This window comes from Colius striatus, chromosome 2 (assembly GCF_028858725.1).
Source record: "Colius striatus isolate bColStr4 chromosome 2, bColStr4.1.hap1, whole genome shotgun sequence".
Classification (NCBI taxonomy): domain Eukaryota; kingdom Metazoa; phylum Chordata; class Aves; order Coliiformes; family Coliidae; genus Colius; species Colius striatus.
This window is the reverse complement of record NC_084760.1, coordinates 48687560-48715339: the sequence shown is the minus strand read 5'-3', so window position 1 is coordinate 48715339 and position 27780 is coordinate 48687560. Positions and strand designations below refer to the sequence as shown.

Here is a 27780-nt window from a genome sequence, read left to right as displayed (position 1 = left end):
CCTTAGTTGAATCCAGTATACTTTAGCAATAAAACCAGATTTTAAAAATATATGTCAACACACATTTACTCAGTGCTATTCAAGGCAAGCTTCTTGTGTGCAAATCTTTACTTCATCCCCTCACTTCCATTTGAAACAAGGCACCTTTTGACTTTTTGGAGCTGGATTATGAATAAAATGGCTTATGTTCATCTCTACAGAACTTTTCCCTGAAAAGTTACTAAAAGACTGGCTTTTGTGAATGTAACTTTTGTGAATGTAACTTTTTTCCTTGTAAGCTGTTCTCTTCCTGTATTTGTTTCTCTTTATCACCAAAACAGCTATTTGTGTTTTAACTATCTTGTTTTAGCTAATCAGAGAAATTGGTGGCATAAATTTAAAGAAGAATGAGCCTCCACTTACCTGCCCTTACAGCCTGAAAGCCAGAGTTCTGCTATTGACTCATCTTGCCAGGATGAAAGTTCCTGAGGTCCTTGAAGAAGGTAATGGCATCTCCCCTAATGAATATTGTTGGAAACAGAGCAACATGTTGCATGCTTCAGTACTCCTAATTCATGTCCATTAGAGTTGCATGGATCTCTGCTCAGTAATCTCTGTCCAGTGCACTTAGTTTTTCAACTTTAACACTTTAAAAACATTTACTTAGCATTTACCCATTCTCTTGACAGCCCTATAATACTGGTCTCCTACTGTTTAATTATTTTTGTCTGCAAATGCTCAATTTCCCTTCTCTTTGAGTTAAACATGTGAAGTATGTTTACTTTCTAGAATAAAGAAATCCAAGATAGGCGTAATATTTGTCTCTAACATTTCCATGCATGATTGTTTGTTTTTGAATTTTTAGCCCACTATGTGAAGTGAAGATGACAAGATTAGAAGTTAAAATGTCGGTTTCACATGAGCTTCAGTTTGTGTCTTGCCATTTTTTTTCATCCTATAAATATCACAGAATGGTAGGAGTTGGAAGGGACCTTTAGAGATCACCTAGTCCAACCCCTCTGCAGAAGCAGGTTCACATAGATCAGATTGCACAGGAATATGTCCAGGTGGGTCTTGAAGATCTCCAAGGAAGGAGACTCCACAACCTCCCTGGGCAGCCTTGCCAGTGCTCTCTGCCCCTCACAGTGAAATAGATTTTTGTTTTCTCATGTTTAAATGGAACTTTTTCTGTTCCAGATTCATTTCATTACCCCATGTCCTGTTATTAGCTACTATAGAAAAAAGGGATGCTCCAACCTCCTGACACCTACCATTTTTATACTTGTAAATATCAATGAGATCCCTCCTCAGTCTTCTCTTCTCTAAACAGCCCCAGTTCCCACTGCCTTTCCTCACAAGGAAGAAAGAAACTGGAGGAAGTAAGAAAATGTGCAAACTGAAGTATTTCTAGGTGCAGTTCTAAGTTTCAACCATGAAACTCATGGTTTCTTAGGCTGGCCAGCAAACTGGAGATGTTCTTTATTTTAATGCAAATTTAGAAAAAAAACAACAAAAACCAAACAACAAAACAGTGAAGATGCTTTGGTTCAATTTCTCTAATTTTCTTTCAAGAGAAAAATAATCAGTTTTAAATAGTAACTAAAAATCTCTTATCTTATTTGCTACTTAATTACTGTTTGTACTTAGAACTTTACAGATCTGTGTTCAGAAGAGGTTAGTACTTTACAAGTAATGTTTTTCCCAAAACTGCTGTTCCACTAAATTCCCTTTTTTTTTTTTAAACCTCTGGTTGCATGAAGAATTCAAGCTATTTTAATAAGGCTGTTAAGTTATCCATGCCATCCTGTTGCTTGTTTTTCAGATGGATCCAATAAGTACTATTTCATTTGGTGGGGAAACTGCTGGTCTGGTATACAAAATTAGTGTTCCCTTCTCCTGTTTCGTTAGTAACTGTAACAGATGGATGTGTCAATGACAGTGAGGAGATGTTTTCAATAATACAAGAATGAATAAAAATGAAGACTACACCATTAAATGTCCAGTTTATGTAAATACTCTCCTCTTTTTCCTAATAGAAGTGCAGCATAATTGCAGCCAGTTATGTCTTGCAGATCAGCAGTTTATCCTGAAAAAGAGCCCTGCACTACTTCAAGAAATGATTAATGTTATCTGCCAACTAATAATAATGGCTCGAAGCCGGGAAGGTAAGAAAAGAAACTGTATAATTAAAACTAGTAAATATGATTCTTCATTAAGTCCGTTGTTCTTGTGGGACATGTAACCTATTGTATTTAGAAATGCCTAAATACACTTTTGCTCTTTTCACTGTAATGAGGATTGAAATACTGCTGCTCCTACCGAGCTGTACTCTGAAATCCTGAGTATGTGTGTTCAACTTCTATTTTTTGCAATTAAAAGTTTGTCCTTAAAAGCGATTGAAACCTTTTCTTAAAGATCTGATCTGTGTCCAGTAGCAAAGTGCTTAGTATAAGACAAATTAAATGTTGTGCATCTTTTCATTTTCACTTTTATGGTTCTTCCTCTCCTGTGTGTCACTTGTTTCTTGTATCATTTCTTTGTCGCCACTTCTTTGTATGCTGTTCCTATTTCTCTGTTTCAGCATCCTCTGCTTTTTAGCCTATATAGTTTTTTTTTTTTTTCCTTTTCCTGGACTTGTAGGGGTTGTAGAAATTGCAGTTTAATTGAAATGTAACAATTAAGCTTTTTATTTTTACTGCAAAAAGGCAATAGCAATGAAGATGGTTAGTTGCACTGTGAAGAAACAAAGACTCAGACCTCATTCCTTTATTGCAACAAACGTAGGCAAGATTTTTTTTGTGACAAACTGATGACCATTTTGTTTGCTATCAGATAATACTTATTGGTTGATCTTTACTAGACCAAAACTCCTTTAATCAACATTGATAGCCTCATAACAAAAAGAGTTTTGGGGAAGATCTTTCCTAACACTATCACAAGTGATGCTGGAAATTGTACTCCATAGCTAAATGAATTATGAGGGGAGTGGGTTGTGAGCAGGTAAGGATGTTGTATGCTGGCTTATGTGCCCTATTTTAGAAAGAAATATTAAGTATATTTCCAGTTCTTTTTAAAATCCTGACGGCTTTACCAGTCTAAGACTGAGGAGAAAACTTGAAACATGAAACTAAACAGTAGCAGTATTTTTCATTGTAGAAGTGATCATCACCTAATGCTAGATTATATTTGGTAATGAGTGTCATATTAAGAGCTCAGTGGTGAATATGATTTTATGAATATTCTGCAGACTAGCACTGTAACAGTTGCAAACATATGCTGTGAAGCTTTAAATTAATAGTTTAATAATTCATAAAGAGGTAAGTAGCTATTTTGGAAGTGTGGGTAGTTTTTATTTTTTTTAACATTTTGGTAGCTCAGCAAGATCAAGTCTGCATATCATAGCTAATTATGAAAAGCAGTTGAATTAAGATGTCTTTTTACTTGTTTATAAGCCCTTGTGTATGCCAAATGTAGCTATGTCTTTCTTTCTGGATAGTTACTAAAAATAACAATACTTCAAACCTCTGACAGATGTCTTTTAAGATGGCCTGTTAGTCTACTAGCAAATACTTGTTTTCTTTTGTGCAAAGTGAAACCAAAATAATACAGCTAGAAGCCTTTTTATGCAACAGAACTAGTTGTCTTTGACAAATGAAAACCACCTTTAGCTCTTTGTGTAAAAGCTGAAATAAGACACTTAACAGAGTATATGATATACTTAAAACTTGAATGACCTGTCTGCTCAAGTAAGCCCCTGCATTGCCTGTACACCAATGCACACAGCCTAGGGAATAAGCAGGTGAAACTGGAGATGTGGGTGAGGATGCAGAGCCATGATCTCACTGCAATTAGAGACATGGTGGGACAGCTCCCATGACTGGAGCACAGCCATGAATGGCCATTTGTTGTTTAGGAAAGACAGACAAAGAAGGCAAGGGGGTGGAGTTGTTGTCTATGTGAGATAGCAAATAAAGTGCATGGTGCTCTGTGGGGGCAGGGGTCAGGGGCAAGTTGAATGCTTATGGACGAGAATTAAGGGGCAGGGTAGTGTGAGTAATATTGTGGGAGTTTACTGTAGGCCAGCTGATCAGGAAAAGAAAGTGGACAAGGCCTTCTACAAACAGTTGAGAGCTGCCTCATGGTCACAGTCTCTGATCATCATGATCATCATCTCTGATCATATCATCACCATGATATTTGCTGGCAAAGCCACTCAGACAAACACACACAGTCTAGGAGGTTCCTACAGAATGTTGGTGACAAGTTTCTCTCACAATTGGCCGAGAAGTCAACAAGGAGAGGCATGCTGCTGGACTTTGTGCTGACAAATAGAGAAGGTCTGGTTGAGGATGTTGGAGGCAACCTTGGCTGCAGTGACCATAAGACAGTGGAGTCTGAGATGCTGTGTGGAGTAAGCAGGAAGCCAAGCTGTGTTGTGACCCTGAATGGACTTCAGGTGAGCTGACTTTGGCCTCTTCAAAGACATGCTGGAAAGAATCTCATGGGACATGATTCTAGATGGTAGGAGTATCCAAGAAAACTGGTCTATCTTTAAGCGCCACTTCCTCCAAGCCCAAGAATGATGTGTCCTCACATGTAGAAAATCAGGAAGAGGAGACCAGAGACCTACATGGATGAAAAGAGAACTGCTGAAATCACATCAAGGAGAAGAAAGAAATCTATGTGAGGTGGAAAAAGGGCCTGATTGCTTGGAAGGAGGGTAGGAACGTTGCCAGAGTATGCAGGGATGAAGCAGGAAGGCCAAAGCCCTTTTAGAATGAAACCTGGCAGAGGAAGTAAAGGATATAAAGGGCTTTTTTCAAATACATCAGCAGCAATAGGAATAGGAGAATGTGAACCCACTAATGGTTGAGGAGGATGCCCTAGCGACAGAGGATGCAGAGAAGGAGGAACTACTGAAGGCCTTCTTTGCCTTAGTCTTCACTGCCAAGGCCTGCCCTTGGAAAGCCCAGTGCCTGGAGGATAGTAGAATAGTCTGGAGAATGGAAGACTTTTCTTTGGTGGATGAGCATGGGGTTAGAGATGTATTGGACAAACTTAACACGTATCAATCTGTGGGACCTATGGGACCTGACAGATTGCATTCCCGAGTGCTGAGGGAGCTGGCTGATGTTACTTCCAGGCCACTCTCCATTTTCAAATGATTATTGAGGACAGGCAAGCTGCCTGAGGGCTGGAGAAAGGCCAATGTCACTACAGGCTTCAAAAAAGGAAACTACAAGCCGGTCAGCCTCATCTCCATCCCTGGAAAGGTGTTGGAATAACTCATCCTGGATGCCATATCTAAACATGTGAAGGAAAAGATGGTTATCAGGGGGACTCAGTGTGGATTCCCCAAGGGGAAATCCTGCTTAACCAACCTGATAGCCTTCCATGAGGGCATAACTGGCTGACTAGGTGAGGGGAGAGCAGCAGATGTCATCTACCTTGAATTCAGCAAGGCTTTTGACACCTGTCTCCCATTACATCCTTATAGAACACATGATCAACAGAGCTGAGACAAGTTGGAGTCCTGTGGCCAGTGGAGTTCCACAGGGGTCAGTTCGGGGGCCAATTTTGTTCAACATCTTCATCAACAACCTGGATGAGTGACTCTCAGCAAGTTGGCTGATGACACTAAACTGGGGGAACTGTCTGATTCCCCAGAAGGCTGTGCTGCCATTCAGTGGGATCTCGACCAGCTTGAGAGTTGAGCAGAGAGGAACCTCATGGGGTTCAACAAGGACAAGTGCAGAGTCCTGCATCTGGGAAGGAATGACCTCATGCAACAGTACAGGCTGGGGATTGACCTGCTGGAGAGCAGCTCTGCAGAGAGGGACCTTGGAATCCTGGTGCACAGCAAACTAAACATGAACAGCAATGTGCCCTTGTGGGCAAGAAGAGTGTGGCCAGCAAGTTGAGGGAGGTTCTCCTCCCTCTCTACTCTGCCCTGGTGAGGCCTCATCTGGAGTCCTGTGTCCAGTTCTGTGCTCCCCAGCTCAAGAGGAAGGGGGAATTTCTGGAGAGAGTCCATCATAGGGCTACCAAGATGATCAGGGGACTGGAGCATCTTTCTTATGACGAAAGACTGTGGGACCTGTGGCTGTTCAGCCTGGAGAAGAGGAGGCAGGACCTCATTAATACTTAGAAGTATTTGAAAGGTGGATGTCAAGGGAATGGGGAGGCACTTTTTTCTGTAGTGTCCAGTGATAGGACTAGCAGTAACAGACAAAAATGGAACACAAAAAGTTCCACTTAAGGAAAAACTTCTCTACTATTCAGGTGAGGGAGCCCTGGCACAGGCTGCCCAGGGACGGTGTGAAATCTCCTTCTCTGAAGGTTTTCAAAACCTACCTAGGCATGTTCTATGTGACCCGATCTAGGTGCACCTGCTTGAGTAAGGGGATTAGACTAGATGATCTTTGAAAGTCCCTTCCAACCCATACTATTCTGTAATTCTGTGAAAGTAGCTGTATTCTTCTCTAGTTCTGTATCTGCATGGAGATAGATTTCTTAATTTTACGATAAATGGTTATTTATAGATGCAGTGTACTTAATATAAGTGTTTTGAAGTTCCAGGAAATTTAGATTTTAGCTCAAATTAAAATAAAACCAAACAGTATTTGTGTAGTAAGTAGTGCAAACTAATTTTCCATTTGCATGTGAAATGGAAATGATAGTTATTTAAAACCCAAACCTAAACAACCTTGGTGACTAACAATTTCTGGAGATTATCATGGTCCCTTCCACGTCAGTGAGTCTGTGAAAGCAGATGAGAATTTATAGCTGTATGAATGGTAGAATTTGCTTCTATAGGTTTGGAAAAAATGTGTATCATGGGTATAGCTGAGGATTTGTTTGGTATTTCTTGATCTTTTGTACCAAAAAATTTCCTCTCACTTCCATGCCAGTGCTCTCACCACAAAGCATTAAAGAGAAGGTAACACTAAATAGTTGTCCATCAGGCCAATGGTAATGAATGTAAGGATTTGAAGGTAAACTGTTTCAGAATATTGGTTTTTGATCTAAAGGAAAGTCACCACTTTTGCTTCTGTAATGTTTCAAAAGCTGACCCTATTTTTGATGACTGTATATTTTGAGAGAATTTTGTCCACCTGCTGACTACTGTTGAGAAACAACTGAAAACTGTAAGGGTGTCATTGTTTGGTTTTGGGGTGTGTGTTTTGTTGTTTTAGTGTGGGGTTTTTTTAAAGATACAAGTAAGATTAAATACTGATTTTTTTGGAGACTGCTTAGTTGAAGTATGTCATCTTAACATGATTTTAAGTAGCTTAAAACTTAAATACAGATGGTTTGGGGTTTAGTTCTAATTTTTGCTTAAATTGACCTTGCCAGGGTGCCTAAAATCCTCACATGCTGTAATTAGCCATAGATATTCAGCAGTCCTGATCTGTGAAAATGCAAACATGATGGCATATGTTAATATTACCTAAAGGAATATTTTTATAAGACATAGAAGACCTACATTAATTTGTAGCCTAAATTGATGGTGAGATGAGGAGTCTCATTTTGCACTGCTTTTGTTTGTCCTTCAAATAATCTTGATTTAAAATAAAAAGTATTATTAGCTTAAAAATATCTGCAACCATTTATGCATACTTTGTATTAAGTCTTTTGAAGAAAAGCACCTTCATGAATCTTCAGAATATTGACACTTAGTTTTCCTAGTAAAAATGTCCCTATAGTATTCAACTACTACTCCAGTACCAGCTGTTCTTGAAGGAGATGCAGGAAAGACTGAGAAACACCAAGAACAGCACATCATAGAATGAGATCTATGAAATTCTGCTGCCTAAACCTGTCACAGGGACAGGCATCCTGCCTCCCCAGACAGCAAAAAGTGATACCTATAGCTGCTTGTGCATCCCCATAAAAGCCATGGACACGACCTTTCTTAGCAAACCCATTAGAAACAGTCATGAAAAAATGAGTATAGATTTGGCATAAGTGATTTATTCCTGGTTACTTGTAATTTTTTTAACAGTCATCTTTCTTTTCAGGTGAGTTTGCATTTGTTATTTTTTGGGTTTGTTATTTGCAAAAATAGTTTTAATTTACTTTAATGAAAACAAAACTGATACTGTCTTTGTTTTGTTCCAGTCAGTTTTTAGTTACTGTTAAATGCTTTCCATCCTGGTGGAAAACGTGGCAATTTTTAGCTGCCTTTTGGATAATAAAAGATACTTTCTCTTGCTTGATAGTCTGAGAGACTTTTTCATATGCAAGTCCCTGAAAATATACTTTGGTATCCATTTCTTGCATATGTTGTTTAGTGATGATTAACTGGTAGTTAATAATCAGTGTGTCCAAATTATCTTAATGACTTCTTTGAAATAATTTTTAACTATCATAAGCTGCCCTGCCAAGCAAAGTGTTTGCTGCTGAAACCAGGGAATGTGCTCTTGTAACTGTCTGCAGAAAGGTTAGGTGTCAATTCAGCCGAAATGTTTTACTTAATTCAGATTGGAAACTGCAGATGTATACCATTCCTTCAAGTAACTATGATTTGCATCTAAATTTGTGATTGAAGCAGTCAATGTCCTGTGTTTTGGATTACTTTGTGACCTTAAATTAAAGATCACTTTGTCTTACACACTTTGAAAAGCAAAGACTGTCAAAATCTGTGCAGGAATGGCATTCATTTTATGGTGGAGACAGTTGGGCATTGTTAAAAGCTATACTGCCTGTCTTCAAATCCAAGCTCAGGGAATATGAAGTTCTGTGTTATTTTCAGGTAACCAAAATAATAGTCTCCAAGTTCAATGCTTTAAGAACTTCTCATCTGACTAGTGCTCTGTGCTCTGAAAGCTCTTGGTGAATTTCCTGCAAAAGACAGTTTGTCAGAGGACATTTAGGATTCTTTTATTAACTTGATTTGCAGTGTGAGGTTTGTTGTTTTTTCTTCTTTAAAGTAAAAAGATCCTGTGTCTTTCCTTAGCAGCAGGCAAAAAAACCCCAAACCCTAGGGAAGACGGAAGATAGATAAGATGGAAAGTAAATTTTGTACTGGTTAGTTGGAAGATTAATCTTTCCATGATATCTTTGTTTTAATGTAGAAGCTACATCTGTTTATCAGTATGTCTAACTGGATACTTTCATTCATGTGTTTATTTTTCTTTTTGCAATGTGTATAATCTTCATGCTATTTACTAATATACTGGGCTGAAAAAAAGTCCTGACATGTAACTTGATTTGATGGTTGATTATATTTGTAGCTTGGTGTAATTATTGAAGAAACATGCTGTTTGGAGGGAGAAGGGCAGGAGGAACAAGAGGTGATGGAGTGATCTTTCATGTACGTTTAACATGCCTTAGTAGCTCCTTTTAAATTTGCATCAAGATGATGGTGTAAAGCAGGGAGAAAACATACTGAAGATACCAAATTTGTATTTTATCAGATTTATTGCTTTCTTCATCTTCTGTTGTAAAATCAAGTGAAACTTGCAAGCTGTCTTTTATCCAAATATCTAGTAACCTTGATAGTGTGATAAACTTGATCACATAACCCTAGCAGAGTGGGCATATTCCTCCTGACCATCTATCTAATCAATCTATTGAAAGATGCCTCTGCCCCTCTCATAGTGTCCCAAATATGCCTACACCAGCCAAATACATCCAGGCCAAATCCGCATGTTTGTAGACGTATTTGTGTGTGTACACATACAGATGTTTGTACTCACATGTACTTTTCTATGATTATATGCAAAGTAAGAGAATCCAAGGTTTATTGTTTCTCAAAAAGGATTTTAAAGTATTAGGAAAATACATACTGTTTCTTAAATAAGGTAACAGGTGTCATAAATTTCAGAAGCATTCTGTAATATGTGTTTAAATTTGCCTTCAGTTCTTTTGTGTGTCACTTGTGAGTTCAGAACAAGCTTAAATTTCTCCTAACTCTCTGAAGAGGATCTAACTTATTTTTCTGTGTCATGGTAAAGCATATATACAGCAACCTGAACATTGCCAGTACTGGACTTGTAGCAGCTCTTTAGCTGCAGGGACATTCTGAAATGAGTTCTTTGAACAGGACTTTGAGAAGTCTCATTTATGAGTAGATAGTTGTCTGGCAAACCTAAATAGCAGTGTGTGGAAACCTATCTGCTTTGCTTTTTTCATTTCTTTGCAGATGTGATGAAGTGTATTTAATGACTATTTCTTTTGCTTTGTCCTACTTGAGACTTTCTTGTCTGTCTTATAATTTAGATTATGTAGCATGTATACCTTTTTGTACTTTAAAATGTTGAAGGTTTTGTAGGTAACATCTAAAAAAGTTAAATAGATGTTTGCTCAGACATCTTTTAGGCTTATGTATAAAAGCCATGCCTTTGGTTTTTCTACAGTTATTCTTACTGTCTACTAACATAATATCATATACTCTTCTTAGCTTCAATTATACCTACATTTTTCTCTTGTGTGTAATAGACTACTACCTTTATGTTCATATCTCAAGATGAAAATCTTATAAATAATCTGTTGTCACAAAAGGTTATGTAATGATAAACTGTATTTAGTGATACTCTTACAAAGTAGAGATAAACATGTTATATACATATGTGTACTTTTTCAACATATGTGTGAATACCTATAAATTTAAAAGAAGTTGGTTTTGATGCAGCACTTTTTTTTTAAACTTAAATGGTGGAGGTTTCATCTATAATAATTGCATAGATACACTGCAGTGGTGTTCCCTGAGACAATGGTAGATGGAAATCTTTCCTTTTCTTAGTGTTCAGCTGTGATAACGTAAATAGAAGGAAGAAAATCATTGCTGATCTATGTGACTGCAGTGAGAGTAAAAAGATTACCTGGTCAATTATGCTGGACACTTTAAGATGCCTCTTTCACTTTCCTGGCTGACTTGAAAAAAAAGTTTTTTGTAGTCTATAATGCAAGTATCCATTGTAAAAGTCTAAAAAGAAAAAAAAATTAAAAATGATGTCATCTGTTTCATTCTCCCCAAGAAAGGGAGTTCCGTGCTCCATCTTTGGGATCTTTGGAAAATTGCATGAAGCTTTCCCAGATGACAGTCCAGGGACTTCAACAGTTCAAGTCTCCCCTTTTACAGCTGCCTCACATTGAAGAGGACAATCTTAGGCGAGTCTCCAATCATAAAAAGGTATAAAACTAAAAATGATACTTGGTAACTTCTTAAAACACTTTGTCTTAATTCTTTTACCTATGTGCCTACAAGGAAGCAAATTTGTAAATTAAGAATAAAAATATCTTTATTTTTCAGAAATTCACTACAATGCTTCTTAGATAATCTATGTGCTTTTGTTTCTTTTAAGTCCATCTCAATTAGGATGTGGGAATTGAGGTCACAGATCCCATAGGTGTAAAATATCAGTCTCAATGACCTCACAAACAGAAGAAACAAAGTTTCTTATTACAGAACACTATGTCCTATGTAATATTTTTCGAGAATGTGGCTGGAATATCCTACTGGGACTTTTTTTTTGCATATTTGGCTTCACATCGTTCTTAATCTAGTTTGACAGAAAATATATTTGAAAGGTACCACAGAAGAGTTCATAGAAGTAAAAAAAAAAAAAAATCAATTACCATGGGAAGTATTTCAGGTTTTGTGATCCTTTTATGTATGAAGGAGGATACTTTATAAAGCTCTTTCTATATAGCTGTAGTTGTGTAAGTGTTGATATTTGTAGAATTTAAGGTCAAGACAGAGTAGTCTTATCTGAACACCTGCAGGTTTCTTCACTGCTTTACTGACTTTATTCAAACCTGCTTGTTGTTGGACTGTACTATATTTTCTAAGAATGCTTTATTAGAAACAAGCAGTTACCTTTTAGTAGAAGCTGTTGAGCTTTCTTATAGTCTTAATACAATGGTTAGTTTGCATCAGTCTTAAAAATATTATTTTTATCCACTGAAAGTTTTGTTTAGCTTTAACTACAGCCTTAGAGGGCATGTTTAAAGGCTTCTGTGTTAGTGTGAAGATAAAGAATTAGAATTAATCTAAATTAATTAGAATTAGTTTTAATATCCTTTGAAGATACTTGTTCATCAAATAGTTAAATAGTCTTTTCCTTTGTACAAAGAGTCATTCTCTTGTAGGTAAATCTTCCTTACTATTCTTAATCCAGTCGTAAACTACAGGGAGCATCCAGATTTTTTTGTATGTGTTTTTGGACATAGGAAGTATACCTAAGTACAACAATCAAGAATTTGACTATATTGTAATCCCACCAATCCTTCCCCTGAAAGAGCAAAGAGACCAATTTATTAAGGTTGTCTGTATGGGATTCAAAAGTACCATCCCCTAGATTGGATATATGACATTGTTTTTAATAAAATCTGTACATTTAAAATGGTGAGGCAATCAAGTGTTTGGACAAATCTATGTATTTTGTCCTTGGAGTTCTGCTCTGCAAATCTTAAAAAGAGTAGCTTTAGATTTGTTTGCATTTTCATGTGAAACAAAAGAAAGCTAATAAAGTGCTGAAGTACTCTAAAGAACCAGGTTAGTAAGAATTTTGGCTCAGTTTTCTGAAAAAAATGGCTTAAATAATAGTTTTATAAGAAATGTATCCAGTTCCTAAGGAGTGATATAGTAAGGAACATGACAATGTTCAAAGCAGTCCTGTTTAGTATGTTTGAGTGCACCTTCTTTGTTCTTTGTTTCTGAAAATACATGCTTGCTAGTTTCCTAAAGTATGGGGGTTTTATATGAATAAATCAATTGCCATGCATATATTAATAACGTGGGGACTCTAGTGACATATTATGAAGAGTTTATTTGTGGACTGTGTTGTCTGCTACCATGTGACTTTTTTTTTTAATTCAGTATAAAATCAAAAGTATTCAAGATTTGGTGAGTTTGAAAGGTTCTGATCGTCGCAATTTACTGCACTTCCTAGAAGATAAGAAATATGATGAAGTTATGGCTGTCCTTGGCAGCTTTCCATATGTCACTATGGATATAAAACCACAAGGTGAGTGGGAGGTCCTTTTGTTCTGTATGTGTTGCTCTTCTGACATTTTGGTAGTCTATTGGCAGTAAGCTTTTGGAGGAAGCTAAAACACAACTCAGTTATTTATACGGCCTGGAAATGACGTGCTACTTTGAGTGAAATGCTCTTGTACAAGATATTTATGGTCTTAGGAGATAAAGTATATTCAAACATTTCTCAGATTCCCAAGCCAGCAGTAGTTTCTCCTACAGGAGCTTCTCTGATATTTCATCTATTGATTTAATATATCACGAGGAATGTGGACTACTTTTTTCTTAGCTATCTTTGGAAGTTGTGCTTATTCTAAAATTTATGCTCAACTTACTCTAGTGTGGAGAGTCCTTTGTGAAATTTTGAGCTGGGGACCCCAATGAGTAAATATTCATAGGTTCCTTGATGATAATTCTTGTATAGATTTTTTTTATATCTGGCAGAATACGTCCATGCTGTCCTTACCTACCTTTTGTGTGTGCTGTTTGAATGAATGTATAATGCTCTTCCTCTCTAAGATTAGGTATATTGTTATGCAGTTCCTGTTAGGCAGTGTTCCAGTGGAATGTGAATTAGTTCTGCTGTTTCATTAACTTTGTAGAAGACTAGTGTTAGTAAATGTGAGATATTTGAAAGGTGATTCTAATACTTGTTTCTAGTTTGTATTGTTACTGTGGTTACAATAATCAAATTAAAAATATAGTATCTCTTGTTTGGGGAGCTTGATTTTCAGTTTGTCTTATGTGTAGCTCTCTGAGAAGCTAATGTTAATGCAAATACCCATTAAGGAAGCAAATGCCTGTTAATCTTGGCATTTCTAAATGTTGTTTATATATATTTTTAAAAACAAAAGACTTGAGTTATTGTAGCACAGTATTGTTGGAGTACCTTCCCATATTTTGGCATGTAACCCTTTTTTGTCTATAGCCTTCATATATTTTGTCTATAGCCTGTCACACAACTATACTCAGGTGTGGTATGGAGATGCTTTTTTGTTTAGCTCAGGATTACCATTATAGAAAACTTGTAAAACTAGTGAAAAGTAAACTTGCTTTGTTGGGGAGAGGCTCTATGTGTGTGTATGTGTATATATACACACACAAAAATATAATTTCTAGACTGGGATGCAACTCTATTCCTCTCCAATCTGTGACATTCTCCAGTTTCATAGACTGGAGACATAAACTCTGTAATGGCTTGCTTGTGGGTTTTACGTTTGATGTTTTAGTTAAAATAATCATTGCTGTTCTTTTATTTTGCTTTTTTTTTAAGTAGAAGGCAAAGAATTAAATATGTGATTGTTAATGTGGCATTAAAATTGAGTTATTAATCAAGTGAAAGTCAGGAAAATCAAAGTTATGGTTCCCAGTATAAATATAACAGGGCCCCTTTGGTCATATGTGGTATTTCAAGTTTCTGAAGTTTTATGCTTTGATATATAATGCACAATATTACAGAGTTATGGTTCCCACAGCAGCTGTAACTTTGAATTTTCTAACTTTCATGCAATTGAAATTTCAAACTCAGTGTTGCTGTTTGTATAGTTTGCTGAATTACCAGCCCTCATCCTGGTAGTGTATTTGAGATTCTAGGAGACTTATTAAATACTGTTTTGAAATTGTTTTTTGTTTAAAATTCTGGAATTTAGATATAGCAGAAACAACATTTATTGTGGGATAAAAAAGACTTTAAAGAGATTTAATAGGTTTTTTGCTTTTCTTTTTACACTAGTTTTGGATGATGAAGACAGCAACAATATTACAGTAGGTTCTCTTGTCACTGTTCTGGTCACACTAACAAGACAAACCATGGCAGTAAGTATTAAGAATATTTGTTCTTTCAGAGTAGCTGCAAGTATGTGCTAATAAAAAGGCATTTCTTTGCAAGCTAACATAGTGTTTTGTAAATATAACTGTAAAATTAAGATTTGAAATTGAGAACTTGTGCTCTTAATCCACTCTTATATTTTTGTTTCTCAATGAGAATGTTTTCCTGGACTCGACCCAAGGTTCAGTTTGACTTGTTTCAGTTGTCTAGGGAACTGTAAAAGATACTGCCATGAGATTTGTAAATAACAGGAAAAGAGACATTCAGAAACTTAATTCTTGAACTAGAATAAAGTCTTCACTCAAGTTCTTAGGACAGTGTGTGTTTTCACTTTGTGGGCTAATAATGTTACAGATCTCTTGGGTGTTTTAGACACTTATGAAAGAAACTCAGTCCAGCAGAATGCAGAATATACATAATTAATATAAAGGAGGTAGACCAGTGCCATGTGAAGAAAGTGGAATACTGAATAGGTAGCAATGTGTCATAACTGAAACAATACTACACCCTGATTGTTAAACTTCTGACTTGTGCTTATTTTTTAGCTTTTAAAATACAGTAATGATTTTCTTTGAACAAAAAACCAATGCACAGAAGCTAACAAATTTACCTAAAAACCCTACAGTGTCAGTTTTTGCTTCTGTACTATTCAGGTAACTAAGTGAACAGGAAGTGTGTGTCATGCCTCTGAGGGTAAGGTATGTAAGCACGAGTACTACAGTTGAGGATCAGGCTAGCCATAGAAGCCAGTTCAGCAGAAAGCAGTCTCTGTGTGTCTTACATGTGTTCGTGCTATGGAATTTCAGAATGCAAAACTGAAAAGAAAAAAAAAGAAACTGAAACTCTGAGCATATTGCACTTTACTTAGAAATGAAAACATCTGTCAGCGTATAGAAAACTACGTGAACTCCACTAGACAGACTGGCATTGAGATACATGACCTGAAAACTAGAACTAGCCTTTTGTCTAATGATATTTATGTGGTGGTGTCTCATACTTGCAATCTTTATATAATGCAACTCCTTATGATTGATTTGTTTTCTTAAATTTGAATGACATGTAGTATGTTTTGAAGAAAAATGCATGAAATAATTTGATTTGCATAGGGATGTTCTCGTCTACATAATACTAGTACTGTGTTTTGTCTTAACATCCCTTTTATGGTTTGATTTGTTGTCCTGTGTCCCTGAGCAGCAGTGCAGCTGTTGAAGATTTTAATGCTCTGGTGGCTGAAGCAGAATTTGTGTTTCACTGCTGCATGTTTTTGGGATACAGGATTTCTATGCTGTATAAGACAAGTAGATTCTTTGTAACAAAATGGCATGTTATTAAATTACTTTATAATTGTAGTGAAAAAAAAATCCTAGCCCAAATGTTTGAAATAGCGTTTATTTTTGGTTTGTTAATCCCCTGTTGTATTTGTCACTGGTAAAATAATTTGCTATAATGAGTAAAACCTTCAGACCTGGTTCAGATGATTTAGTGTAAACATAAAATTTGCTCTTTTGGTACACAAAGGCATTAATAGTTTTCACATCTTTAACCAGGAAGTGTTTGAAAAGGAACAGTCTATATGTGCAGCAGAAGAGCAACCAACAGAAGATGGGGTAAGTGAAGAATGAATGTTCCTCTTGCTAGCTAAAGAGAGTTTTCTTTCAGATCTTGAGTTGCTAATTGTGTGCTTCTCAAGCATTTTTTCCCCCAGAAATGCACACTGAAGTGTCTCTTGAGCTGTGTTTTCTAACTTTCTCAGCTTAAAATGCTGAAGTACAGTGGATGCCTGAAACTTAATGAACAGAATAAATATTTTAATATTGCTTTCCTACAGCAAGGAGATGTCAACAAAGTTAAGAGCAAAGGATGGCAGCAAAAGAATAAAGGAACCAAGAAAGCTTCAAAATCAAAGAAAAAGAAACCATTGAAAAAGAAACCTGTGCCGCCTTCATTGCAGCCATCGAAACAGCAGAAGCAAAAACAAGCTAATGGGGTAGCTCATAGTTCATTGATATTTTGTTTTGTTCATTTTATCACTCCTAATCTGATGAGCCTTTTGTATCTGTGTTACATTTTTTTCTGTGCTTTTGTAAAACATATCTCAAATAGCATTTGTTTTTTTTTTTTCTTTAAGTTTAAAAATTACTGGTAAAATAGGCAGGGAACCATCACAGTAATGTTTCTAGCGGCCTGCTGAAAGTCATGCCCTACTGCTTTAGAAGTCTGTCTTCATAATCCCTTCTTCTTTGTTCTTGTTATACTGCCTTCTGGGAGGTGAATTGTTCTCTACTTTCTAATTTTTCTCTTAAAGGAGAAAATGAAATGGGAGTTTCTCTTAGTAAATTAAGGAGCTTTTGTATCTTGATCTCCCACTGCATGATGTTTTCTCCACCCTATGGGCCATGTTTTAGGTATTTTGACTCTCTTATGACCTTTTGAAATGCCACCCCATAACCCAATACTATTTTCTCTGTGGTGTGGATGCCACATGGAGAAGTAAAATTGCTTCCCTGCTCTTTTTAGCACACGATGTCAAAAGGATTAATCTTCACTGTAGACATACTCTGCAATACAAGAAGAGTGCAGATCAAAATAGGAGATAGAGACTATGACCTTGAGACAGGTGCTGTGAATGCTGTATACTACAATGGTGCAGACAAGTTGAGTTAGAGGTTTTTGGTTTTGTGGGTTTTTCTTTTCTTTCCCATTAGGAAGTAGTTGCAAAGGAGGAAGATGATGAGATGTCTGATAAAGGAAGTGAATCTGAAGAAGAAGAAACAAACAGGGACTCTCAAAGTGAAAAAGATGATGGAAGTGACAGAGACTCTGACAGAGAACAAGATGAGAAGCAAAACAAAGATGATGAAGCTGTAAGCCTTACTTTTTCTTGAAGGGTAATATTGCCTCGGGTTGAGAGAAAGTGCATTTTAATCCTCTAGCATCCCCTCAGGCTAGGCAACAGTAGGATGAAGGAGTAGTATCAGTTCTTCTCATTTTGGAGTAAAAGCTTTGTTGTTGCAAGTGTGTTTCAGAGAGAGCAGTGAAGGGTCTTTGTAGACAGAAAACTGAAACAATGTGAGGAAAAACAGCTTAGCATCAGGTAATATTTCTTTCAGCTTAATTGGATTACTAACTGTTGCAAGTTTTTTGAGATAAAGTCTGTCCTTTGCACTTTATTTATTACATACAGTGACTGTTGCACACTACATAATGCATAATATAACCAAGCAGTAGTTTAACAAACTCTTACATGTGCTTACTAAACTGTAGTACCTGTTAATTATTATGTTAGCTGTTTGAAATTAAATGTAATTGAGAATGAGGCATCATGGTGGTAGATGGTTTCTGCACTACAGGTCTTACAGTGGAAGACTTGAGAGTGGCAGCTGTAAGTCCCATACAGGGTGAGAATAAGCTTCTGACGGGAACAGAATCATCAAGCTTATAATCAGGAATCTTACAGCTCAGGTAGTGTTTGTAGGCAGTGCTGTAGAAGTGAGTTTGGAAGAATGTGTGCAAGCCCTGCACGCAAAACTTGGGCTTTGGTTTCAGGCTTTTTTTAATATTTGCATAAGCTGATTATTCAGTTATATTGTTGCTTGTAATTTTCCTTTTAATCACACAGTATAGCTTCATCTCTACACCCTTTCCCTTTCATAGTGTGTAATGTAGCACAAGAACTTGAACGTGTCATTTCCATGGGCTAAAACTTCTTTCATTTTTTTAATGCAAAAGATGGCTGATGCACAGTAACTCTTTAAACTTGTCTTTGACAGGAGTGGCAAGAATTACAGCAAAGTATACAGAGAAAGGAACGAGCTCTTCTTGAAACGAAGTCAAAGATAACACATCCGGTTTACAGTCTCTTTTTCCCTGAGGTCGGTAATAGAACACATTACATTCATTCTCGTGTTTTACAGCTGTAATACAAATCAGTTGCTCTCTTTAGATTTTTGCTGTAAATACTTGGCCTTTTTAAAAGGTCCCACACTTGAAAAAACTGCTAATCTTCATTTAAAAGAAGTCTTAATTTATAAGATCCTCTTAAACTCTTTCAGATGCTTTCCTAAAAATTTTTAATGTATTATTCTTTCAATCCAGTTCCAGAGACTTGCAAACTAGTATAGATTTAAGATTCCTTTTTGATGGCAATAATGCTAAAACGTTTTCTTCTGCTGACTTGCTACATATAGATTCAGAATAAAACCTTTCAGATATAAAGGGATCTAATTTATATTTTGCTATGGAATGTGAAAGCACAGCAGTGGCTCCATTATAGAGTTAAGGGTAGAGTATTACTTGCTCTTTGTTGAACTGCAAGTGTCTGTGAGCATGGGGAGGTCATGACCCTTCCTGTATTGGCAGTAATGAGGTCATTTGGATAAGCAGATAGTTTTGGCTTATTGCTTGACTTTGTCTCAGTGCAACAGCATGGTGGCAACACAGCATGCAGCTTGATGGAAGGGGATGGCAAATCAGCCTCTTTCTACCACAGTGAAGTCTGGAAGTGATGAAAACCAACTGTGGAATAATCTTTCCTAAAGAACTCAAAAAGACAAGAGTGGGTGCAGATGAGTATGAGAAAGAGATGTGTTTGAGAGTGGTGACTCAGTATAGAACTTAGACTGAGCTGTCTGTACAGTAGCCTTTGGTGCTGATAGTATGTTCCAGTAGGTCATCGTTACTCACACAAATAGCTAGCTTCTCATAGGTGTCTGAAAACCCATTACAGCAATGAAATCATGACAAAGGTGGGATTTTTCAAATCATGGGGTTTATGTTCTAAGCCAGTAAGTTAGGTATTCAGAAAGTAACCAGATTGGAACAGGAGGAAGGAGTATTTGGCCAAACTTTCTTTCCAGGCTGGTTCAGAGGTTTTCCTTTGCTTCCCTGCTGTCTGACTAGGGAACTAACCTAGGATCTCTTCTCTCTTTTCATGCTGTCTCCAATAATAGGGAGGTGGGTTGCCAGGCTAATGCTTCCCCTTGTGGTTTAAAGGAGACAACTGAGACTGGGAAGAACAGGAAAACATGAGAAAAAAAATAAGACAGTGTATATATGTTTTTTTTCCTCCCTCTCTTTTCAGTCCCCAAGGTTCTTTATGTCTATACCCTGTACAATTCGTTGCGTGTACAAAGTGTACTCAGTAGTCCTCATGTCTTTGATCATACTGTTCCTGCTGTTTTTTACCTACTTTTGCCATCATTAGAAAGCAAAGCGTGGGAAGCAAGACCTGTTGCTAAGGAGCCAGATAAGATACACAAATAAACCAAATAAACTGTTTTCCTGAAGGCTTTAGCTGAGAGTTGTGTGAGGCCTCATGACATCTAGTTTTGTAATGGCTGATCTTAGTGCTGTGTTTGCCTGGCAATGTCAAGTACTCTTCCATCTCTCAATACAGCTTCCAGCAGTAAATCAGCATCACAGAGAAGGGTGTACTGGCATTCTGTTCTTCTGGCATCCTTAGGTCACGTTAAATGTGCATCACAGTGCTATTACCTCCTTGCTGCAAAGGCAATTGGCTTTGGTCAGCAGTCTAAGCTCCAACAGTGGGTGTGTGCTATGCCCAGTGCCACAAGGGCACTAACTATTCCTATTTCTTCTTTTACTGCAGAGGACTCCTTTGGAGACTTGGCTTATATTTACTCTGTACAGAACTGCTTAAGCTTCAGCTGTGTGTAACCAAGCTGCTGATGGGTTTTTTGATTAAAACCTAGATACAGGACTATGCTTAAAAGAAAATCTAGGGCTGAAATGAATACTTGAACTTGAAAGATACATGTGTGTTATCTCATGATACTACGGCTGTAAATTTTCCCACCTTTCTTCACTGGTTTCCTGAAAGTTGAGTGCAGCTGTGCCTAGTGCTGTAGCTGCAGTGGAAGTATGTTCGGGTAGACTTGGTTTGCAACATCTAAAGAACAAAATCCATCATACTCTCTGGGTGGTTTTTAATCTGTGTATTATGGTCACAGCCAGTTTGGAGATGCAGAGTTAATGATGAAATGCTGTAGTTACGCGAAACTTTGTATTTCAGAATTTACAGATGTTTGAGTGGAGCTGAGCCTGATGTACTTGTTCTCAGGAGGTAGCCTTAACACTATTTCATCTGAGGTGTTGGCAGTTGATTACTCTGCCAGAGATGCGTCTTTATGCAGGTTCCTAAATAATTATCTTCTGCGTCTGCATCTATGGATCCAGAAAAAGCACAGATTGTAGTTTTGACATTTTTAGGTAGGAACTGGCCGTGGTGTTCCAATTTCATGAGCACACTGGCATGCCAAACCTTGCACCCATCTGTTAAAGGGCATTTTGCCTGCATGCCTGTTGGCTTGCCAAATTCTCAGGCGTAAACTTTAAATTCCGCCCAATAAGAGAGAGGAAAATGACACTCCTGCACAGTTGTCCTTTCTATAAAAAAGCAGTAGCACTTTGGGGTTGGGAGCTTTACTTCCCAAGAGTTTACTTTGTAGATTCCTTTGAGTGTTAGATCAATGAATGTTTTTCGTTCTGATATTTCTTTCCTCCCTTGGCTGTTATTTTTACCACTTTACCAGTTTTTGTACAAAACCACTTGACATTTTTGATCTTTATTCTTAAAAAAAACCCTGTATTCCTTGCCATTGAGAGTGATGGAAACATACATAACGTATACTGAGCCAGTACTGTGTTTTCCTAACACCAAAAGTCACACAGTGATACAAATGCAAGTCCTTTGTTTCTATGGTCAGAGTCCTTGGAGGCCTAAAAGGGCAAGTAGCTGTTTCTGTAATGGATCTAGCTTCTGTAGCTCTTCTTCATCTATTTATTCTTGTATTCCTAGAGCCCCCTTGGCTAGGAAATGAACACTTTGACTGCATAAGATTTTTCTTTGCTACAGCTGTCAGGCAGATTGACAATATATTTATTGTTTAAATTTACAGATAAAATAACTTATGCCTTGTAATCACATGGGGTAGTCTTTCATCAAGAATAGCTGTACCAGATCACTTGGAATAGCTGTAAAAAGTAGTTCTTACACTATTTAAGGTCAGAATTCTTAGAATTATATGAATAGGCTTTTATCCTATTCTCAGTGCCTGTGCTAAATGTGTGAAGGAATGGCTGTGTTTCACTGTGATGCGGTTGCTTTTGCTTTTATACATTGTAAAATATACATTAACATATTGAGTTAACTTTAACACTTCTGTGCTCTGAGACTCAACATTGCTCGTCAAGGTGTTTTGGTTGCTGGTGCAAGTATGTTGCTGTTGTAAATCTGTAGTTTGCTAGTTGAACATTGCATTGAGATGGTCATAATTGTTACTAGCATAACAATTAGTCACTTGAAAACAGAAAAGGAGTTAATTTAGCTTTTGTAACTTTTCAGCCTGCATTATTTAAATTTCAGGTCACCAAACAGTGGCTTCTCAAGTGTTTCAAAAATCAAAACACAACACACAAAAGCCCCCACTAAAATTACAGAAGTTTTGACTCTGAGACGAATTCTTCAAATTATACATGTTAACAGCATTTGCTTCTCACCCATGGAATTTGGATGGGGCTCCATAGTGGTGTTAAAGTCCATTGTACCCTTTTATTCAGCCCTTCTAGTGTGGTTTGATTAAAAACAAAACAACTATTTTCCTGTGACACTCAAGCAACTACCTGATTGTTGTTGATGTAAATGTATAAAAAATGGCCTCTTGGCTATCATAAGATGCACTCTTTAGGGTTCAGTCCATTACAAACATGATGAGTTACCTGACCATCAGGAGTGGGTGAAAGTTGTTTTGGAGCACAGTTCAGCAGTCTTAATATTGATTTATCTAAAAGGAGTGGGTTTTTCACTTTTTTCCTTAAGGGTAAGAGTATGCTGTTAAGACTATCATAAAATACTTAATAAATATAAAGAAGTCTTCTCCCCCTGGCCATCTTTCTTACTTTATGAAAAAGACTTAAGTAAGGAATGGAAACTTGCTTTGCCAACACTAAACTAACTTCTTTGCAATAGAAAGGTTTAAACTTCTATTAAAACAAAGTGAATTTTGCCTAAAGTGTGTGCCAGAGGGTTAGCAAAAAAGCAATAGTGGTTAAATGAAAATCAGTTGAAGAGTTATAGTTCTTCCCATTTGAGAATGTTTGCGTCTGTGCTGCTGAACTGCACCACTCCAATTGAGGGGTGAATGGTTATTTTTGTCCAGTATTGCTGTCTTTTGTGAAGGCCCACACTCAATTTCATTTAATTTAGGAACTCTGCTTTAGTGCCTGCAGTGGCAAAACCTTTGAGACCTATATCTTATTTTGAAAGCTGTGTGGTAGGCAGCAGTTGTTGGGTAGCACTTACAGATGCCAGTATTGCCGGTTGTTCCCACTTCCCTGAAGTGAAATCTCTGTATGTCCAAATTTCAACTTCAGATTCATACTTTTTGGAGGGGGAGAGAAGTGAGGCAAAGCATACTCTGAAATAATGAAAAAGATTGTTTGCTGGGGAGATTACTTTGTCTGTCTTTTAGCGTGCCTTGCATTATATATTGACCTTTTTATCCAGGCTGGATTTCTGTTGAAGAACCTGAGGTAGGACGGTGTTGCATGAGGTTGCTCATTAATCCTTAGCGAACACAACTCTTCAGAATATCTATGTGTATCATGTGGCAGCCTAGGCTGAATATTTGGAATGAAGCCTTTGGAGACCAGCAGTTACTTGTGATAACCAATTTGTTTTTGGTGTGCAGTGTATGCTAGATATTTTATTCATACACATACAAGAGTTTGAACTAAAACATCCAGCAAACAGAAAGCACTTCCTTTCTGTCTGTGTTAAAAGGACCAGTGAATCCTTATCATCTGTTGTGAAGTGTCAGGACATCGTTTTATGTCACTTCAATAATCCTGTTGTGTTTGTCTTTTATGAAAGGAAAAACAGGAATGGTGGTGGCTATATATTGCAGATCGGAAGGAGCAGATGCTAATATGTATGCCGTATCATGTTTGTACGCTAAAAGATAAAGAAGAGGTAAAGTACTTGAAGAATTTTCTTTCTGGGTATGACAAAACTGTGCTGAGGTTTCTTATGGTATGCAAATATGTTTGGATTTTAATTTTCTCATACTTGTCTCAAGATGGAAAACAAATTTTACTCTGGCGATAAAAAGTAGAGAAGAGCCTTTTAACTGCGAAAATTGATAATGGGGAAAGAAAGTAATTTAAAAAGACTTCTTTGCAAGAGTGTGTTTGGTTTTTTTCCCTGATATCAAAAGCTGATGGAAATCACTATTCACACACTCACATTTAAATGTGTGAGAAATACTAAGAGCTCTTTTTCTGTAAAACAGAGGTTGTGACAAATTAATTAGCCTCAGCTGTTAGCAACCTTTCCAAGACTGTAACCTTTGGCTGTGCTTTACTCCTCTGAAAAATAGAGATTTGATGCTTTTTTGTCCTTTCAAAATAGATTTTATGTTCAAGTAACAGTACAACTAAGCTAATACTTTTGTCAGACTAAATATTTTGACCCATTTGGGTTTTTGAGGTGTGGGAAGCATACAACAGGGTGGAATTGTGTACTTAATGTGCGTTTACTTGGTCTAATTCAGGAAAAAAATGTGACTCTAATTATTTAGCTTTCATGGGAGGCAGGTGATGTGATTGGGTATTCTGTCTCTTTTCTGCTAGTATTTTGTTGTGCTAGAGATTCTTAAAGAAGTGTCACTTGTAAGAAACAAGAACTTAAGAAAAGTGCTACTGTTCTGTAGTAATATTTATTGCTCATTAGAGTACTCTGATACTTGTTCTAAGGTATCACTTGAAAGTGCTAAGAACTTACAACATGAACTCTGGTTTTTTGTAGGTAGAGCTGAAGTTCCCAGCACCAGGCAAGCCTGGAAACTATCAGTACACGGTTTATTTAAGATCAGATTCATATATGGGATTGGACCAGATTAAACCATTGAAGGTGATGTTTGTGTTATACGTTTCTATTATATTGAAAGCTAATTCATATGACTACTCAAACACCAGAAGTCCTGTTACCTTTAAGAATTCAAGCTATCATAATTTTAAGAGTGGCAAGGAGGGACTTGTAAGTAGTTTCTGCCTGGTACCAGTAGTGGCAATTTTGTGATGGATTAAATAGGACTGAAGTTTGTGATGCTTTCCAGTGCCTGTGTATTTTACTGCACATTTTCTCAGATGGATTTCTGCAGTATGTTTGGCTTTGGCTTTATACCTTGATCTGCTGTGCTGCTTCCCTGCCCCTAGTCTTTAAGAAATGAGAAAAATCTGGCATGCTTTATTTCTGTAAGCAGTTGTTTGTTTTTTGTTGAGTTTTTTAGTTCTCTTTTTTAAATTGTCAATCTTACGTGGTGTGTAATTTGCTTTGGGTGGGTTTTTTTTGTCTTCCCAGGTTCATATGTATTGTCTCTAATGCTCTTTTCCCATCTCTTTCTCTAACTTTATCCAATTACAGCTGGAAGTTCATGAAGCAAAACCAGTGCCAGAAAATCATCCACAATGGGATACAGCAATAGAAGGTGATGAGGACCAGGAAGATAGCGAGGGCTTTGAAGACAGTTTCGAGGAGGAAGAAGAAGAGGAGGAAGATGATGATTAAACAATACTGTTGATTGACTACACTATCTGCACACACTGCAAACTCTTGGTCTGACTGTGGAACTGTACAATAACCAAGAAACACAGTACAGAAGCTTTGAGAAGGCTGAGTTTAATTTTTCTTTACCAGTTAAGAGTGCATTATGTAACTTCTCAGTGGAGGTGAAACAAATCTGCTGCCATTGATACACCTTGGAATATGCTTATGGCTCATTATAGCCTTCAAGTGCAGGATGATGCATTTGTTTCAATTGAAAATAAAAGCTTTTTTATTATAAATGTCCGAAAGTGTGGGCTATGTATTGTCTGATCAGTTTAGGGTCCAATTTCAAGAAAAGGTACTATTAGCTAGGAGCAAACTTTAAATCAATTTTTCTGCGTTACGAATTTATTTTAGAAAATGTTTTGGTATATTTGACATTACAAATCTCTGTTGATTGAAACATCATCTGCTCGACTATCAAACTTGATTGGTTCTGTGGTATTCATTAAATATTTTGCTGTGATACTGCTCACATCATTCATAGCTTGAAAAATCTGTTTTAGTTAGCTTGATGATTATAAATTGGCATCGTACACATTGCCACGTTCCGTATCTCTGGAGGGCTGCTTTGTTAGGACTCTTGCCTTTTAATGCCCAAGATTATAATGGAAATCATAAACTTTCTTGACTCTGCCATAGGATACTTATGGCTTAAAACATTTCTAAGACTTTATTTCGTCAGATCAGCAGAAGATCTGAATCTTTTGATGAACAAAATGTCTGAAAGCAATTTGGGACCACGTGCTACATAAGTTGGTGGCTTTTGTGTAGTGCCTTTATAAAAGGTATGTGCTAAAAGCCCAAGTAAATCCTTAACTCTGGATCTACCTGATGATGTCAGAAACATTTTAAGGGTAGAATACAACATGCAAAGAGGGCATGTTTTGTATCAAATTCCCATCAATAAACTGGACAGTTTTATGGCTCTACATTTGTAATAGTGTACATCTTTCAGTGTTGGTTTTTTTAACCTCAGTCTCCTGTGGGGCTGTAAGCAAGACAGTGATTCTGTCCCTACTCTTGTTTTAAAAACAAAGAAACTAGTCTAGAGAATAAATTCAGGGAGGGAAGAGAGAATCGGGGCTATTAGTGTATTGTATCACTTGACAAAAGCCACAGGTGGATTCTTCCTTTTCCTTCCTCTCAATAAAAGAAAGTGATTAAATCAAAGTTGTATTTCTGAAAAACAGAAATACATAAAAGTGTTCTGCATGTAGGAACAGAACTGCATCTGTTCCTGTGTATTGAACTGTGAAAATGCAACGCTGTACAATGTGACAAATTGTCATGCAGGAAAATTTCCATTCTATGACAATTACCCAAAGCCAGGATAGGTGCACACTAATTTGTGACCTTGTCTGTTAGAAAGGGTTGTCACCCTAAATGCAAATTTACGTTGTTATATTATTTGTAATTGCAGTAGTTGCAAATAAAATTTGAAAGTGTTCTGAATGAGATTATGGTATCTTTCAAAGTACTTCTGAAGTGCATATTGTGCAGCAAAAGCTCTTGCAAAGCATAAGCAGTGTCAGGTGTTCAAACTCAAAAATGAAGGTTTAAATTAAATGGCTTGTATACTTGATGCCTTTTAACTCTAGTTTTTATTTGCAAAATTCAGTAGAGAAATAACAATGGAAAGCACTAGTTGCATTCTACAGTCTTTCAAGTCAAGTGCTGCATTGATGAGAGAAATGCTTGAGGAAGAGTCACTGGACTCCTTATGGCCAAGTAAGCAAGATGAATGTTTAAACTTACATTATTCTGCCAGAACAATTCAGAGTGAACTTCTGTGGCTATTGAAAGTTGGGAAGTGATTATCATTAAGAGATAGAATTTATAGTAAGAGGGTGGGAGGAGAGGAGTGCTCTTGACTACTGATGCTGAAATTTTACTATTAAAAGTCAAGATACATGCTTGGCAAGATGTGAATGCATTGAAGTTATTTTCTTCTTTTTTTTTTTTTTTTTGGTAAAAAAGAAGAAAAAAAAAGAGAAGAATGAATTGTGTTCCTGGTCTGAACATTGAAGTATATTCTTAAAGATTGGAGCTGACAGCTGAGATTACACTGCAAGTCTGCAAACCATGGATAACTTGAGATAACAAAGGCTAAATCTAATACTTCTTCAAATATAGTTCTTATTTATAGTCAAGGTAACAGTAGAAAATGCCAGGAAAATAGTTGCAGTGGTATTGGAAATCTTCATAATGTGAAGAAGGCATGCTGATACTTTCAATCCTAAAAAGATGCAGTTGTGCATCATTTTACACCACCTTCTGAGACACATGCGAAAAACGGGACTGAGGAGATATTTAAGAGCCTTGCACAATTAAAAGCAGCAACTGCAGATGTACAACTCTTATGGA

General features: G+C 36.9%; 1 protein-coding gene across 1 annotated transcript in view; it reads left to right on the top strand.

Annotated features, from left to right (window-relative positions):
* Positions 1-26345, top strand: part of SEC63 (SEC63 homolog, protein translocation regulator) — a 61679-nt gene extending 35334 nt beyond the window's left edge. Inside the window, exons 10-21 of the mRNA XM_061990485.1 lie at positions 350-482; positions 2052-2144; positions 10962-11116; positions 12806-12953; positions 14694-14776; positions 16337-16396; positions 16618-16776; positions 17495-17653; positions 18560-18661; positions 23680-23778; positions 24613-24717; positions 25231-26345. Of these exons, the coding sequence (XP_061846469.1) occupies positions 350-482; positions 2052-2144; positions 10962-11116; positions 12806-12953; positions 14694-14776; positions 16337-16396; positions 16618-16776; positions 17495-17653; positions 18560-18661; positions 23680-23778; positions 24613-24717; positions 25231-25374 (1440 nt within the window). The 3' untranslated portion in view covers positions 25375-26345. The remainder of the gene's footprint in view (positions 1-349; positions 483-2051; positions 2145-10961; positions 11117-12805; positions 12954-14693; positions 14777-16336; positions 16397-16617; positions 16777-17494; positions 17654-18559; positions 18662-23679; positions 23779-24612; positions 24718-25230) is intronic.
* Positions 26346-27780: the final 1435 nt, after the last annotated feature.